Below are 18,053 nucleotides of genomic sequence, written 5' to 3'. Positions count from 1 at the left end.
TACCATCACATAGAAGAGAGATGCGGTCATCACGATGAGCATAATCGCGATGAAACTAGTCTTCATCCGGTTCCTCCAACGCTCCCTCCTCTCTCCCGCTAGATAGCGCGCGTATCTAACTTCCGTCTCCGCCCTAGTGGTGTACCCTTTGTAATTGTTACCGCTGAAACGATAAACCTATCTCCGAAACTCCTCCCAGTCGTCGTATACTCCGAGAACCTTACCCTTGTACACGACATACGACGACATCTCTATACACTAGCCAAACAAAACGTTAGTAGCAATTCAAGGGCCTCTCGGGGTACCTGCAAAATCATCACGACACAATGGTCGAAGACAAAACCCAACAAACTAGCACCACAATGTGCCTCTACTTTCATATGGATGAAAAGGCCACAGACCATATGGTCCTCTGCTTTCATATGGACAAAAATCAGCTCAACTTATGTGAGCTTCCATTCCAGATTTAATAGGTCACCCAACAAAAAATCATCAATAGTTTAGCAAGTCTGTACCCTCAAGAATGAACATATAGCATTATTTGTTGTCCCCCCATAACATACGGAAATCAAAATCAACTCAACTTAGATGACAATGTATATACTTTATCACATTATATAGGTGTTGCAACAACGTATATACTTTATCACATTATAAGTCCTCACACCATCAACTATGACAAAATCTGAGAGTATAAGTCTGGTTACATTCACCCAAGTCCAAACATAAAATTCTGTCCAACATAGTACATCCCACTTTGATAATTTCATAGGATTTAATATACCGAACGAAACCTGACAAGTGATATGTGTTTTAAGTATCTACAGGACAACCTCTAAAATTTTCATGTTGTAACTTTATTTTAATACCACCTCTAATAGGGTCTAATCTCCCATATCAAAATACTGTACCCATGAACATATATTTCGGGACAGCAAACTAAACTGATAGCTGCTCTCAAACAGTACATCCAAATGACACAAATAAATACTCTAAAGAAACCTTGAAACTTTATCTAAAACTTATGTAAAGGGCCAACTCAAAATTCTGAGCCTAGCTAACTCATTTACGGAAACCATTCTACAGGGAAAGAATATGTTCCCACACATGTGGGTCTCAACTGTGTAGCCAAGACCCCTTTATTGTGTGCAAAGAAAAATCATGAACATAGTCATAGGACAACAAAAAATGTGTACTCCTTTATGGAATGATTTTTTTCAAGCAAAGAGTTACATTAAAAAATGTAGTACATCATAAGACCAAGCTTTCTTCTTCACCAAATTTCATTGGAGCTCTAGAGATATGAAGTTTGAATGGGAAAAGGTTCGAAAGTGGGGATCTCTGCCAATCCAATCATGGATACTCCCTCACACGCAAATACTAAATGGTTGAAATACTTGCGAGTGTTGTCAGTATGGAGCGTATGACCTCCTTTATGGAAAGGTTGTTCTTAAAGTAAATAAATATATATATACATCGCTGGAGTACACTTACAACATTTTGTAGTTACAAAAACAGATGCATATATATGAACAGTTTGTGCAAAATAAAAGGCTGCCAATAGTCCAATCAAGAGGACCAGATATATGTTCACAACGCTTGCACTAAGGTTGGGTACCTTCCATTTTCTTGTATTCTTCGGAGTGAAACATAGTAATCTCTGCCAGAGAGCTCTTATATGGTATATAACAGCATGGAAAGTCATCCCGACCTTAAAAGAAGAACAAAATCTTCTGAAGCATCCTGTGAAGGCAAAATAATAATCATCGAATCCAATATACTATACACAAGGAAATTTTTCGAGAGAACAATATATGGAAGAAAGCACCATGCCAGGTGTCTGGTCAAACTGAAGCGACTACCATAAAGGACGGAAGCATGCATTACTCTTCAATATAATTCTTTCTCATCGAATTCTGCCCAAGTCTGCACACATATACATAGATTTAGACAGAAACATTAATTTAGAGAGGGAGTCAGACATTACAAATAAAGAGCATAATTTATAAGAAACAAATGAATTGTCTGCATAAGTTCTTTTAAGTTAAAGTGGCAATGATCTCTGCTTCTAAAACCTGTTCATGTAAACAGTGGAAACACATCACCAGGAAGGTCTATATTAAGTGTTTATGAAGATTCTAAACTGCGGTTGTCATCTATTTTCACACAAACATCAGCCTGACTCCATGTTTATGCAGCATGTACGTATTTTCAGCTCTATTTGTCATCACAATCAGTTGATGCTTACTCCGACAGAACTTCTAAAATGTGCATATCCTTATTCCATCGCCCAACATGAGAAATCTGCTAGTAAATGCATGGCAAAATCCTGAATTAGTACATAAACCAATCATTTTGAAAGCCTGGAAGATCGAAGGACACAAACAATTCTTCAACGTTAGGCTCTGCTTTTGCTAAGACCTAGAACAATCTGGTCATTGAAATAGCGTACAGTAGCATAGTAATGTAGGAGAGGAAAATGAAACATGATATGTGGGCCATAAAACAATATTATGTTAGAACGAGCGTGTTGGTGTGTTGTCTTACAGTATGTCCACCTATACGGCACAAATTCCAGTACACAATTCAATGGCACAATCGGGGTAGTTACTAAATAATGGCTATAATCTAAAGGTGATGTAAACAGTTTCGAAACGACCTGAACAAATTAATTAACATCAGTGTACAACATGGATACTCAAAATCAAAATTAATTGGGGCCCAAGCTGGGATTTGAGCTCATATAGTAGATTTGCTTTAGGCAATCGTTTCCAGAATTAGATGGAAACAGAGAACGGTCAATTAATGATTTTGGTAGGCCCAGGAATTAGTGATGGAATAATAAGGAGGGCCTTACAGGATGAAAGGTCTAACCAGATGCATCATGCATGACTTCCACAAGCCAGTCCTCCCGTAGAGATGACGCCGAGCTCCAGACCATCCGCCATGGTGCCCTCGCCGAGACCTCTCCTTCCCTGCATCCACAACAAAGCAGAGCAAACAGAGAGGCATGGGTGGGAAACCACATCGACGACTACCAGAAAGAACCAAACAGAGAGGGGGGAGAGGGGAACGGGGAAACCTTGAACTTGAGTGGCTGGACAACGACGACGTGGAGGTCGAGGTTCAGATGTAAGAAGCCCTCGACAACGGCCACCTTAGTGGTTGGGTGCGCCCCTCCTGCTCCTCCTCCTCCTCGAGCAGGACAAAGCCGGAGGCTGCAGCGCGAGAAGAAGGCCATGCTCCTGTATCTTGCGCCCTCATCACCGGCGCTCGGCCCGACCGTGACATAGGCGATGCGCAGCAAAAGCTTATGAGCAGAAACCCTAGCCGCGGGCCAAAACACCTAGCCAGAGTTAGAGCAGAACATGCTCAAGATACTAGTAGAGACCAAAACATGCTCACATTCCTAGTTGGGACCGAAACATGCTCAGGCTCCTAGTTGGGACCTGAACATCCCCAGCTAGGTCTAAGTTCCCTATTGAGATCCAGCTGATGTTCTTCTGCGGCTGGAACTATCAATGTTAATGGCACTGAAAATCCAAGATCCATGATTCCCAGTCATGTCACTGGAATATGCCCAACCAAAATGGGCACATAATTGACCATCTTCAAACTGTATCCCCCCACACTGACTACCCGAGGACCAGGAAGCAACATCTAATTAATCATCAACTGCTTTGAATACAGAAACTCCATTTCCTACAGCGAATAGCATATGTCGATCAGCTCGTACTGCTTCTTTCCCCCAAAATTAATCTTAATATTTCCCAGTTGCAGTTCAAACACAGACAGTTTCAGAATGGGAATAATAAAAATCAGGAACGGTGCGAGTCCCCACCTCTTGAAGCAGGCGAGCAGCTCGTCGACCTCGGCGGCGTCGACGTCGGCGAGCACCTCCCCGTCCCCATCCTCCTCCCCGGCGGGCCCCTCCCCGGCCTGCGGCGCGGAGCCGGTGCGGTCGAGCATCTGGGAGCGTGGGGGCGGGGCGGTAGAGGAAGAGGTCGTAGAGGAACCTGCCCTGCGGTGTGAGCAGCGCTGCGTACCGCGCCGGCAGCGCCCGCGCGGGCGCGTTGGGCGTGGGCGCGTACCGCTGCAGCTGGGAGTCGGCCCGGGCATAAAAACCGACAAACCCAAAACTGCACCGAAACCGAAACCGAAATAACCGAGTTTTCGGTTTATTTAGTATGGGCAGAAAAATTCGGTTAGCTATGCTAAATACCGAACCTAATTCGGTCGGTTCGGTTTTTAAATCGGTTAACCGAAGTAGAAACCGAGAAGCAGCCGATTCCCCCCCCCGGGCCCAGGCTTTCAGCCTTTCACCACGCAGCCCAGTAGCCCACCTAGCAAAACCTAACTCCCGCACGGCCGCACCCCCCCCACTCGGCCACTCCCTCATCCGGTCACCCCGCAGCCGCAACACACCCCGTCCCGTAGTCCTACCCCGCAGCGCAGAGGCGCAGACCTAGATCGTGGTTGGCTGGTTGCGTCGCCGTCGCCCAGGTCAGTCGCCGTCGGCCCGCCGTCGCCCCGACTACTGAGCCGTCGTCGCCGCCCCTACTCAGCTACTCCACTAGTTCCTCACCAAGGAAGAAGAAGTCGCCGCCACCCCTACTTGCAGCACGTCAACACACTCTCGCAGGCCACAACCCACACCCACACAGGTAATACACTCGGCCCCTACTACTCTCGGCTCGGCCCCTACTGGATCAAGAGCATGTGCAGGATCTCACCACCCGCATCTGCAGGACTGCAGGATCACATCAGTCGCATCTACAAGAGCTCACCAGTGTCTTCTCCAATTCGTCACGACGTCTTCCACGGGAGAAACTGAACATTCAGTCAATGTAAGAACTAAGAAGCCCAATATCACATCCTTTGTCTGCATTTTTTTGTTTCATTGATGAGATCAGTAGATTAGGTCCTGCACTAGGTTCAGTAGATTAGGTCCTTGTTTATTTTTTGTCTATTATGTGTAAATCAGTAGATTTGGTTCAGTAGGTTCAATATACTTATGTGTAAATCAGTAGACTAGGTTCAGTAGATTATTTGCTGATTTTCTGATGCACTTGTTGAATTTTTGTCTATTATTTGTAGATGGTTGAACCTGGTGGGTTTGGTGATATTGAGATGACAGAAGAGGAGATGCAAATTTATGAGGAAGAAGAACGGAAGAATGAGGAGTTTGAAAAGAAAAAGGAAGAGATGGATGAACGACCTGAAAGAAGGCTGATGAAAAAAAGATCACCAATGTGGGATCATTTTTCTGCGGTACTAGTTGCTGGTCGCCTCACGCTTGGAAAGTGCAACTATTGCAACCGTAATATCAAGGCCGTCCCACATTTAAATGGTACATCTGCCTTAAACAGTCATTTTAATACTTGCAAGCATAATCCTCATAATAAAAAGAATAAGAAGCAAGGTACTTTGCAAGTAATCCAAGGAGAAAGTCCTTCGGTGCATAAATTTGATCCTGAATTACTAAGGAGAGCCATTGCTAAGATGATTATAGTAGATGAGCTTCCCTTTGCATTTACTGAAAAATCTGGTTTTAGAGAAGTTATGGCAATTGCTTGTCCACGTTTCAATATGCCTTCTAGAAGAACATGCACTAGGGATGTTGTGAAGCTTTATTTTGAAGAGAGAGCAAAGCTGAAACTTTTTTTCAAACAATCATGTCAAAGAGTTTGTCTCACTACTGATGGTTGGACTTCTCAAACACAAGATTGTTATATGACTGTCACGGCACATTTCATTGATCCTGAATGGAATTTGCACAAGAAGATCATTAGCTTTTTCCTAGTAAAAGGTCATATGGGAGATGATATTGGAAAAGCCTTAGAGCAATGCTTGATGGAGTGGGGAATAAACAAAGTTATGACAACAACTGTTGATAATGCTAGCGCGAATGATGGTGGTGTAGGTTACATAAGGAAGAAAATGATAAAAACTGGAAATAGCATAGCTGGAGGTAAATATTTTCATATGAGATGTGCTACCCATATTATAAATCTGCTTGTTACTGACGGTCTAAAAGAGTTGGATGAATCAGTTAAGCGTGTGCGAGCTGCGGTTAGATATATAAGACATGGGCCATCTAGAATTGCAAGATTTAAAGAGCTTGCTGAGTAAGAAAAGGTGGACAGCGAGGCATTCTTGAGTTTGGATGTATGCACTAGATGGAATTCCACGTACCTAATGTTAAAAACTGCAATCTTCTATGAGAAAATGTTTGCAAGGTATGAGGAAGAAGATCCACTATATACATTGGATTTAAACAGTGAGAAAGCTCCCGGTACTCCTGTTGATAGTGACTGGGAGAATGCTAGGAAAATGGCTGAATTTCTTGGCCATTTTTATGAGCTAACTCTTAGTGTTTCTGTCACACTCCATGTGACCGTGAACCAATTCATTATGGATATTGCTGAAATAAATGTTGTGTTGGAAGAGTGGGCTGATAGTAATGATGTTTTGCGGCAACTAATGGCCAACAAAATGCAAGTTAAGTATGATAAGTATTGGGGACGTTGGCATGAGGAGGCGGACATTGTGACTGAAAAGGGGAAGGGGAAAGGAAAGAAAAAAGAGGAGGAGAATGTGAACATGTTTGTATTTTCTGCAGCTGCTCTTGATCCAAGAGTCAAGCTAACAAATTTCACAAAGCTAGCAATTGAAGAAATGTATGGTGAAATAAATGTAGACAAAGCTTGGGAGGCGGTGAGAACATTTGTGTATGCTTTGTTTGAAGAGTACAAAGCTAAGTATTCTCCAAGTGATGCAGGTAAGCAAGTGGGTGCTCCACAATCTGAACCAGCTCAAAAAAGGGAAGGATGAAAATTGGTGTCTCGGATTAATAAGAAGTTGAGAGCTAGTGGTGGTGAAACTAGCATGAGCAAATCTGAATTGGAGAAATATTTGCATGAGGAGAATGAAGTAAATAGGGATGATTTTGATATTCTAATATGGTGGAAGAACAATGCTGCTAGATTCCCAATATTGGCAAGAATGGCCCGTGATGTGTTAGTTGTTCCGGTATCAACGGTTGCGTCAGAGTCGGCATTTAGCACAAGTGGACGCATCCTAAATGATTTTAGAACCTACCTTACGCCATTCATGGTCCAAGCTCTTGTTGTACCCAAGATTGGCTAAGGGTTTCGATTACTCTCGACACTGAAGATGAGGAGGAATTGTTAATCTTGGAAAAGGGTAATATGTTGTGATTGTTTTCCTATTTAATTTTGTTTATTTCTGATTTCCTATGCTTATTATATGTTTATTTCTGCTTTCCTATGCTTATTATATGTTTATTTCATTCTTTTTCAGAACTTATTGAAGAGTTTGGTAGTACAAATTCATCTAAGTCAAAGGCAAGAAGTAGCAAGTCTGTTTGCAAGCCATCTTGTCCACCTCCATCCTCTACTTAACGTTGGTAAGTGAGTTGCAAGTAATTGTTTTGCTCTTGTTCAAAAGAATGAAAGATGCACAACACAACCGGATTTGCTTCATAGTCTTTTTGTTTTGCTCTTGTTCAAAAGAATGAAAGATGCACAACACAACCAGATTTGCTTCATAGTCTTTTCGTTAGGTATGATTCAAAAGAATGAAAGATGCACAACATAGCCAGATTTGCTTCATAGTTTTTTCGTTAGGTATTATTCAAAACAATGAAAGATGCACAACATAGCCAGATTTGCTTCATAGTTTTTTGTTTTACATATATGAAGTTCTTTCAATTGATTCATGTACACTATACAAAACACCACAGATTTGCACATCACCTGGCTGGAACTTGTGAGTTGGAAACTCGGGATGATCATGATTCTCCGGACATGTCAAGATGCTCTTGTTCATGTGTTGTGTCTGTCTTAAAGTGTAATAATATGAGCATTTCAGGTTATTATTGTTGGACTATGTGTTCTGTCGAGAGGCTGAGAGTCTGAGACAGTTATTATATTGTTGGACTTCGGCATGTGTTGTGCTTCGGCCTGAGACTATTATTGTATTGTTGGACTTGGACTATGTGTTGTGCTTCGGCCTGAGACTATTATTGTATTGTTGGACTTGGACTATGTGTTGTGCTTCGGCCTGAGACTATTGTTGGATTATCACTTATTGTTGGATTATATTTAGCTGTTATTATTGTTGGATTATCACTTATTGTTGGATTATATTTTTGCTGTGAATATGTTCTATATTGTGCATTTTAACAATTTTGCGTCGTTATGCTGTCAAATTTTTCGGTGAAAACATGCATATTAGTATGTAAGTGCATTTTCTGGACCTGAACCATACTTCGGTGAAAACCGAAAACCGAACCGAAATTTCGGTTAACCGAAATTTTCGGTTAGTTACATTTTGACTCTCAATTCGGTTTTCACTTTTCAAAACCGAATTCACAAATAAACTGAACAGCAGAAACCGAAATTTCGATTTCTACCGAACGCCCAGGCCTAGCTGGGAGGACGCGGGGGCGCCCTGGGAGAGGAGGTCGTTGGTGAGGAGCGAGTTGAGGAACCACGGCGCGGGACGCCGGGCGATTAGCCAGTACTCCCCGGTCCGTCGGCGGGCCCGCGTGGAGGGGCCGGCGGCCGCGCGACAGCAGGCGGCGAGCGAGCGGCAGCATGAGGAGGAAGGCGATGGGGACCGGTGGCGCTGGGGTGGGCGATGTAGCGGGGGTTTGGCGGTCGGGGTTTGGGGGCAAATCTGAGCTCACGGCATTTTCCGAGTGGTGAAAGCGGCGGCGGCGGCGGTGGTGAGGCGGAGGTGGAGGACGCGTGGGGAGGGACGTGGCGGGAGCAAAACATGCTCAGGCCGCGAGTCGTGATACTGGTCGGCGGGGTGGAAGGTGCGCAGTGAGGAGAGGAAACAGGTGTGCTGCGCACCATTGGGAGTTGCCGGAATCCTCGGGCGTGGGCGGCGGCCTGGGCGGCCGGGGGTCGTGGGGCAAAGAGAGGGGGGTCGCAAGAGAGAGGGTCGTGGGGGATTCTGTTCAGTGGGTTTCCTTGTTTTTTTTCATTTCTTTTCTTCATATTGAAATGGTGTGCGTGCGGCGGGGCACCCTGGTTACTAATGGCGCACCAGCTGGTGGTGCGCCATTAGTAGTTTTGCAAAAAAAACTCATAGTAGTGGCGCACTGGGTGAGTGGTGCGCCACTAGTAGTTTAACTAGTAATGGCGCACACTGCCCCGGTGCGCCATTAGTATTTTTGGAAAAATAATAAAAAAGTTTGTTAGTAGTGGCGCACCGTGTGTGTGGTGCGCCATTAGTGTCCATCACACAAATGGCGCACCTGCACATGGTGCGCCACTGCTATATAGTAGTGGCGCACCACTTGTCTGGTGCGCCATTAGTGTCTATATTATCTATAGCCCTTTTCCTAGTAGTGTGGGGTGACATGTATAAAAAGCAGTTTACTCCCTAGTTTAGCTCATAAACATCTCCAAAAGTGGCTACGAAATTTAGTATCACGATTTTTAACAATTGTATTTGGAAACCATGCAAGCGAATAATTTCACAAAAGAACAAATTAGCAACATTAGCAGCAACATCACCTTTATGACATGGTATGAAGTGTGCCATTTTGGAAAATCTATCCACGACAACAAATATGTTATACCTCCCCTTCTTTGTTTGAGGTAAACCTAAAACAAAGTCCATAGATATATCCTCCCAAGGAACACTAGGTAGAGGCAAAGGCATATATAAACCATGAGGATAGAGCATGACTTAGCTTTTTGACATGTAGTACAGTGAGCAACAAAACTCTCAACATCCCATCTCATCTTTGGCCAAAAGAAATATGTAGCAAGTATGTCCTTCGTCTTCTTCACACCAAAGTGTTGCATTAATCCTCCTTGATGCGCCTCCTGCAACAACAAAAGACGAATGGAGCAAGGTGGAATGCATAGCTTGTTAGCACGGAACACAAATCCATTATTAATGACGAACTTGTTCCATGTTCTCCCTTCTTTACAATTCTTCAACACATCTTCAAACCAAATATTTTAAAGTCAAGTTGTGAATGCATTGTATAACGACAATACAATGCATCAGTAATAACATTTTCTTTACCCTTCTTGTGTTTAATGACATAAGGGAAAGTCTCAATGAATTCAACCCATTTAGAAGCTCTACGGTTCAGTTTTGCTTGAATTTTAATATGTTTCAAAGATTCATGATCGAAATGTATAACAAATTATTTGGGCCATAAACAATGTTGCCATGTTTCCAAAGTCTGAACAAGAGCATATAATCCCTATCTTAAGTAGAATAATTCGCACTAGGCCCACTCAATTTTTCAGAAAAGTATGCAATAGGTTTACCATCTTGTAATAAGACACCTCCTAATACTATTCAACTAACATCACATTCAAGCTCGAAAGTCTTATTAAAATCAGGAAGTTGGAGTAAAAGAGCATGTGTTAACTTGTCTTTAAATACCATGAAGGCTTCTTCCTGTGCAGTACCCCAAGCAAAAGGCACATCCTTCTTTGTAAGCTCATTGAGAGGTGAAGCAATGGTGTTGAAATCTATCACAAAATGCCTATATAAACCAGCGAGTCCAAGAAAACTCGTCACTTATGTGACCATTTTGGGATGCAACCAACTCTCGATAGCTTCAATCTTGGCTTTATCAACTTCAATTCCATGTGGAGTAACAACATAGCCAAGAAAATACTCGATCGGTGCAAAACATGCACTTCCCAAGGTTACCAAACAAACTGCATCACGTAGAGTAATAAAAGCAGCATGTAAATGTTCCAAATATTCCTCCAAAGATCTACTATAAATTAGTATATCATCAAAATAGACTACCACAAAATATCCAACGAAAGCACGTAAAACCTCATTGATTAATATCGTGAAAGTGCTAGGTGCATTAGTTAACCCAAAAGGCATGACTAACAAGTCATATAATCCAAACTTAGTTTTAAATGTTGTTTTCCATTCATCACCAAATTTCATACGAATTTGATGGTATCCACTATGCAAATCAACTTTGGAGAAAATTGTAGAGCCACTTAATTCATCAAGCATATCATCTAGCCCAGGAATAGGATGAAGATAATGAATAGTAATATTATCAATGCCTCTGCAATCAACACACATACGTGATGTACCATCCATCTTCCGCACTAGAATAATAGGAACAACACAAAGACTAGGGGATTCACGTATATAACCTTTGTCGAGTAGCTCCTATACTCGACACATATTATCCTTCGTCTCCTATGGATTCGTACAGTATGGCGCACGGTTGGGTAGTGATGCACCATGAATTAAGTCAATCTAATGCTCAATACCTCTAGTAGGTGGTAATCTCGGTGGAACATCTTGTGGAAAGACGTCATCAAATTCCTGCAAGATGTTACTCACAACAGTTGGAAAAGAGTGAGGCACATCCTTGAATGAAAATAATACCTCTTTGCACACAAATGCATAGCAAACAAATGTAGTAAAATCCAGATCAGTAATATCAGATTTAGTAGAAAGTAAACACCCACTCTTCAATTTTATTTCACATGCAACGCTAGATGATGGTTTATTAGGCTTATTGTCTTGCTCAAATACCTTTGCCACAATTTGGTTTTCACTCTTGTTTAGCTCCTCCTTTGCTTTACTAGCTATAGTAATGTCATCTTTCATAATATGTTCAGGAGACATAGGAAGCAAAGTTATCTTTTGATCCTTATGAACAAGAGTATGCTGATTTGTCCTACCATGGTGTACATAATTTTTATCAAATTGCCATGGTCGAACAAGTAAAACAGAGCATGCTTGCATGGGTACCACATCACAATCAACATAATCAGAATATGTAGCAATGCTAAAATGCACATGAACAATACATGTTACCTTAACCTTGTCACTGTTGTTGAACCATTGGATGTAATAAGGATGAGGATGTGGTATGGTGGTGAGAGACAGCTTCTCCACCATCTCCATGCTAGCCAAGTTGCTGCAACTGCCTCCATCGACGATGACGCGAACAGAACGTTCCTTCACAACTCTCTTTGCATGGAACAAATTGTGCGTGTGATCTTGCTCAACCTGTGTTACATGCACACTCAAAACACGTTGAGCAACTAAACTTTCATACCCGTTGGCATAGTGCGAAGCCATGTATTGTGTCTCTTATTTAGTATCATCGATACCCTATTCTTCACTTGCAATAAGATCCAAAGTCTCCTCATCATAATCACTAGTGGAGTCATATCCAACATCCTCAGTAACAATCATCACACGCTTGGATGGGCAGTCTCTCGCATAGTGACCTCCACCCTGGCAATGACGACATATAACCTCATGTGTTTGCCTTCTGGATGCAATGGATGAAAAAGAGCTCTGTGTAGACCCGGAAGGTGTGCTCTTGGCGGAAGGTGAGGAAAATTCATGTTTCCTGCTATCTCGGTTGGAGTTGGTGGCTGAAGTAGGCGGTGCTGCAGTAGGACGTGTGGAAGCAGATGAGGTTTGTGGCGTCCATGATGAAGTGCGACCTGCAGAAAAATTAGTTCTGGCTAATTCCAATTGATCCTTAACTTCACGTTCAGCTTTGCAAGGAAGATGTAATAAACGAGTGATCGTGTGATACTCCTTATACTCTAAAATAGTCTGAGGTCTATTTAATCCACCCATAAAACATTCAAGCATAGCTTCATTGTCCTCAACAATACAATATATAATCACACTAGTTTGTAATTCCTATTAATATTCTTCTACAAAAAAATTCCTTGTCTTAAGCGCTGCAATTTTTGGAGTAATTCACATTGATAATATGGTGCAACCCAATGAGTACGCGTAGTAGTTTTCAAAGCAGCCCAAGTAGTTGGAATGTTAGCATGATGTATTCTACAATGTTCATACCACCAAACACAAGAAAAACTAGTAAATGAACAAACAACAACAACAACACGTGTCGGGTAAATGACACCTATGGGAACCTCCAAGGATCCCTTGATCGTTCAGCAGAGAGAGAGAGGTGGCACCAAGGGCAGAACTAGCGATCAGCACCGGCAAGGTTTTTTACCAAGGTTCGGGCATCTTAGCGTGTAAAACCCTACTCCTGCTTTGTTTGAAGTATTGGTGCTTACTGTAGGGTCACTTGCTACAGTAATTGCCTTTCGACTGGTGATCAAAGAGTCTAAAATCCTAAAAGGTCCAACCCCTAGAACCGAGCTTTGGGCCTCCTTCTATAGGCAAAGGGGTCATCAAAAGTGCTTTGTAGTGGGTTCACGAGTCGCATAGTGAACAGGGTTCACCGCTATCTATCTACCGAAGTGTCAGGGGCAGTAAATGCCTTGTCATCGCCCTGACCTGCATGAAGGTGGCATCGACACGTACCCAGGTGTTTTGACACCTGGGCTTTGTGCTGGTGCATGAGGGATGCGCTGCAGTGGTGGCAGTCGGTGGCACTTTGGCAGGAAGGACACCTGGCGGGCGAAGGAAGCTTGCCGGCCTGGCGTCCTTGCCGGTGGCCTAACCCGTCTTCCCCGCTAGGAGGGCTTGCCGGGGCCTTGGACGTCTTCCCGGCAAGGAGGGCTTGTCGGGGCTTGCGTGTCTTCCCGGCAAGGAGGGCTTGCCGGGGCCTTGCGTGTCTTCCCGACAAGGAGGGCTTGCCGGGGCATTGCATGTCTTCCCCACAAGGAAAGTTTGTCGAGGCCTTGTGGCTTGGGCTTATTCTTCACACCCTTGGAAGGGTGTGGCCTTGGTGAGCTTGGGTTATCTTTCCCGTCAACCTTCTTCATGTACTACAGGCAAGGGTGTTGCCGGCACCCATGCACAAGTCTGAGGCACAGGAGACCCCAGCCTTTGGTGCACCGACAGGAGCCCCCAGGGCTGGGCCACAAACACGCGCGAGGCGTCGTTGGGCGAGGGCCAAAGTGGTGCACAAGCTTGTGTGAAAGGGTATTTGGCAGTTTGGAGCTGTTGCAAGTGGCCTTTCCCCACGTCGCGCATTGAACGCGCAAAGTGGGGAGGCGTGCGCACAGTGGCTGAGGTGGCCACGCGCGCGCAGAGTCGCTGGTTGGGTACACAAGGGTCGGCCCGCATATCCCTCCCCACATAAGAGGGGGAAACGCAAGCGCACAAGCCCATTGTCCCCAGCTCCCTTCAATCTCGAAGCCGCCGCCTTCGTCGCCCTTCAGCTAGAGTTTCCACCCCCTTCCCCCTCCCACCTCTAAAGTTGCGCTTCGGGCAGCCACAGCTTCCACCGTCACTATGGCGCCGAAGGGAACCAAAGGCAAGAAGGGGAAGGCTGTTACCGCAGAGAGGGAGGTGGTGAAGATGCGGAAGGAGTTCGCCTACTTCTCCCCGGGGCCTGATGCGCTCACCCTGAAGCGGCGCTACCAGTTCATGTGGGCGGCCCGGAAGACGGCGCATCCGGCCACCTAAGCGACCCCGGGAGAGGCTGGCGGTGGCTCAGACAAGTATCATTTCTTTGCCGACTATTTCTATTGCGGGCTCTGCCCGCCCATCTTTCAATTCTTCATGGACATCATGCACACCTACGGCTTCCATCTTCTGGACTTCACGCCAAACGCGGTGACATGCATGTCCATATTAACGCATCACTACGAGAAGTTCGTCGGGATCACTCCCAACACGGACCTCTTCCGCCATTACTTCGCTCCTCGTATCTAGGGAGGGGATGCCCTTTCGGGCTCCATTACCTGGATCCCAAGGCCCGGATGTAAGGAGTTATACCCGGATGCGGCCCTTCGCGAGAAGTGGGAGGAATAGCGGGGGAAATGGCGTTGGATCTGCGACCAGCATTGGAGTGATTTCGCCACGGATGATAAGAAGCTAACCGTCGCCGTCAGCAGGATCCTGCGTCTCAGGGTCGCAGGGTTGACGATGGAGATGGTGGCTGCTAATGCAACAAAAGACCTTCCAACGGTGCCAGAAACAAGCGTGCTGATGGGAGACTATTCTTGTCTTGATTCTCCTCAGCAACGGCACCAGGAATCCTTCTGCTACGGCTACGCCTTTAGGGACTTCCTAGGCAAATATGCAAAGGATTCCCCCGTGGCCTTGGAGCCTTGCGTTGGTGTTCCCTCGAAGCAGAAAGGGTGATGTAGCATAGCGGTGGTAAGTATTTCCCTCAGTTTTGAGAACCAAGGTATAGATCCAGTGAAGGAGTATCACAAGTACCTGCACAAACACAAAAAGCTTGCTCCCAACGCTATGAAGGGGTTGTCAACCCCTTATAGATTGTTTTCCAAGTGAGAATTGAAAGCAACAAAGTTACAAAGCAAAGTAAAAGCAAAAGTGGAAACGATAGTTGTGAATAGACCCGGGGGCCATAGTATTCACTAGTGGCTTCTCTCATGAAAGCAAGTAGACGGTGGGTGAACAAATTACTATCGAGCAATTGATAGAACCGCGCAAAGTCGTGACGTCATCTATGGCAATGATTATATCTATAGGCATCACGTCCAAAACAAGTAGACTGATACTTTCCGCATCTACTACTATTACTCCACACGTCGACCGCTATCCAGCATGCATCTAGTGTATTAAGTCCAAAAGAACAGAGTAACGCCTTAAGCAAGATGACATGATGTAGATGGACAATCTCATATCTACGACAAAGCCCATCTTGTTACCCTTGATGGAAACAACATGATGCTTGCCTTATTGCCCCTACTGTCACTGGGAAAGGTCACCACACGGTATGAACCCAAAACCAAGCACTTCTCCCATTGCAAGAATCATAGATCTAGTTGGCCAAACAAAACCCAAGATTCGGAGAGACTTACAAGGATATCAAATCATGCATATAAGAAATCAACAAAGACTCAAATATATATCATAGATAATCTGATCACAAATCCACAATTCATCGGATCTCGGCAAACACACCACCAAAGAGGATTACATCGGATAGATCTCCATGAAGATCATGAAGAACTTTGTATTGAAGATCCAAGAGAGAGAAGAAGCCATATAGATACTAACTACGGACCCGTAGGTCTGAAGTGAACTACTCTCGAGTCATTGGAGGGGCGATGATGTTGATGAAGAAGCCCTCCAACTCCAAAGTCCCCTCCGGCAGGGCGCCGGGAAGGGTCTCCAGATGAGATCTCGCGGAAACGGAAGATTGCGGCGGCGGAAAAGTGTTTTCGTGGATTCCCCTATTTTTTCTGTATTTTAGGGAATATATAGGCGAAGGAGCTAGGTCAGGGGGGCTCCAGGGAGGCCACAAGCTTGCTTGCCACCTCCCCCTGGTGGCGGCTACAGGGCTTGTGGGCCCCGTGTAGCTCTCCTACCTTGGCCCTCAAGCCCCCTGATCTTCTTCCATTCGGGAAAAATTTATTTCGGGGACTTTATTCCGTTTGGACTCCGTTCCAAAATCAGATCTGAAAAGAGCCAAAAACACATAAAAACAGGAACTAGCACTTGGCACTGAATTAATAAGTTAGTCCCAAAAAAGATATAAAAGGTACATAAAACATCCAAAGATGACAAGATAACAACATGAAACCATCAAAAATTATAGATACGTTCGAGACGTATCAAGCATCCCCAAGCTTAACTCCTGCTCGTCCTCGAGTAGGGAAGTGATAAAGAATGAATTTTTGATGCTTTCATGCTACCTAGCATAGATGTCCTTTGTAACTCCTCTTATGTGACGTGAATGTTCAGATCCATTAGATTCAAAACAATAGTTTGCTATTGACGTGGAAACAATAATACTTCAAGCAAACTAGCAAGGTAATCATGAACTTTCAAAATAACAAGGCCAAGAGAAAGTTATCCCTACAAAATCATATAGTCTGGCTATGCTCTATCATCATTGCACAACGAATTTAAATCATGCACAACCCCGGTATTGGCCAAGTAATTGTTTTCACACCTTTACTTTCTCAAACTTTTTCAACTCTCACGCAATACATGAGCGTGAGCCATGGTTTTAGCACTATAAGTGGTGTGGAGTGTGGTGGAGGTTGCAAGACAAACAAGGAGAAGATGATCACATTAACTAGGCATATCAATGAGCTGTGGAGATGCTCATCAATAGATATCAATGTGAATGAGTAGGGATTGCCATACAAATGATGCACTAGAGCTAAGAGTATGTGAAAGCTCTTAAAGAAAACTAGTGGGTGTGCATCCAACTTGCTTGCTCACGAAGACCTAAGGCAAATTTGAGGAAGCCTATCATTGGAATATACAAGCCAAGTTATATAGTGAAAATTTCCCACTAGCTATATGGTGGTGACAAAATGAGAGACTCTCAATCATGAAGATCATGGTGCTTAATAAGCACAAGTGTGGAAGGATAGTAGCATTGTCCCTTCTCTCTTTTTCTCTCATCATTTTTTTGGTGGGCTCTTTGGCCTCTTTTTTTTTGGTGGGCATCTTTGGCCACTTTTATTTCCTCACATGGGAAAAAGCTCCATCAATGATGATCATCACACTTTCAACTCAAAACTTAGAGCAACGATGACTCTATATGGAATGCCTTCGATGGTGTACCGTGACAATGATCTAGCATGGCATATACATTAATGGAAACATCATGCTAGCTATCTTATGATCATGCAATGGAAATGTAGAAGTGGTGGCACATGTCATTGTGGTAGTTGCATCGCAATATATCTCGGAATGGCTTTGAAAAAGCCATAGTAGGTAGGTATGGTGGCTGTTTTGAGGGAGGCTATATGGTAGGTTTATGCACCGGCGAAAGTTGCACGGTACTAAAGAAGATAGTGATGGTGGAAGGTGAAAGTGCATGTAAACCATGGACTCAACATTAGTCATGAAGAACTCATATACTTGTTGCAAAAGTTTTAGTAGTAATCGAAACAAAGCATTCAACGCATACTCTTAGGGGAAGGGTTGGTAGGTATAAACCATCACGCGATCCCGACCGCCACACAAAGGATGACAATCAATAGACTAATCATGCTCAGATTTCATCACATAGCAGTTCACCATACGTGCATGCTACGGGAATTACTAACTTCAACACAAGTATTTCTAGATCCACAACACCTTACTAGCATAACTTCAATATTACCACAACCACAACTCAAAACTAATTGAGATGA

At 44.0% G+C, this 18,053-nt stretch overlaps 1 protein-coding gene and 1 long non-coding RNA gene across 12 annotated transcripts; one reads left to right on the top strand and one right to left on the bottom strand.

The window, feature by feature from the left end:
• Positions 1-618: 618 nt before the first annotated feature.
• On the bottom strand, positions 619-4,078 carry LOC123448492. 11 transcript variants are annotated; one of them, XR_006631792.1, is made up of 5 exons: positions 3,842-4,078; positions 3,083-3,326; positions 2,858-2,975; positions 2,249-2,307; positions 619-1,926 (listed from the first exon to the last, which is right to left on the bottom strand). XR_006631792.1 is itself a non-coding variant. In XM_045125405.1 (4 exons), the coding sequence occupies exons 1-3, from the start codon at positions 3,967-3,969 to the stop codon at positions 2,883-2,885; spliced, it is 465 nt and encodes a 154-aa protein (XP_044981340.1). In that variant the 5' UTR covers positions 3,970-4,078; the 3' UTR covers positions 619-1,926; positions 2,858-2,882. The 11 variants fall into 11 exon arrangements, 2 of the variants coding, with proteins under 2 accessions (XP_044981340.1, XP_044981339.1); XR_006631794.1 differs by having other exon boundaries at positions 2,249-2,304; XR_006631797.1 differs by lacking the exon at positions 2,249-2,307 and having other exon boundaries at positions 619-1,743; positions 1,863-1,926.
• Positions 4,079-4,810: 732 nt separating this feature from the next.
• Positions 4,811-5,192, top strand: LOC123446379. The gene is made up of 2 exons (XR_006631340.1): positions 4,811-4,847; positions 5,098-5,192. It is a non-coding gene; the product is annotated as an uncharacterized LOC123446379 (long non-coding RNA).
• Positions 5,193-18,053: the final 12,861 nt, after the last annotated feature.

Source organism: Hordeum vulgare, chromosome 4H, assembly GCF_904849725.1.
Source record: "Hordeum vulgare subsp. vulgare chromosome 4H, MorexV3_pseudomolecules_assembly, whole genome shotgun sequence".
Lineage (NCBI taxonomy): Eukaryota > Viridiplantae > Streptophyta > Magnoliopsida > Poales > Poaceae > Hordeum > Hordeum vulgare.
Note: the sequence above shows the minus strand (reverse complement) of the source record. Positions and strands in the feature narration are given on the sequence as shown.

Excerpts from the sequence above, each read along its gene's own strand:
- LOC123448492 (XM_045125405.1), bottom strand. The coding sequence starts at position 3,969 with ATGCTCGACCGCACCGGCTCCGCGCCGCAGGCCGGGGAGGGGCCCGCC. Across the intron at positions 3,327-3,841 it reads CTGCTCGCCTGCTTCAAGAG|GGTTTCTGCTCATAAGCTTT; the intron begins GTGGGGACTCGC and ends GCCCGCGGCTAG. Across the intron at positions 2,976-3,082 it reads TCCAGCCACTCAAGTTCAAG|GGAAGGAGAGGTCTCGGCGA; the intron begins GTTTCCCCGTTC and ends TTGTGGATGCAG.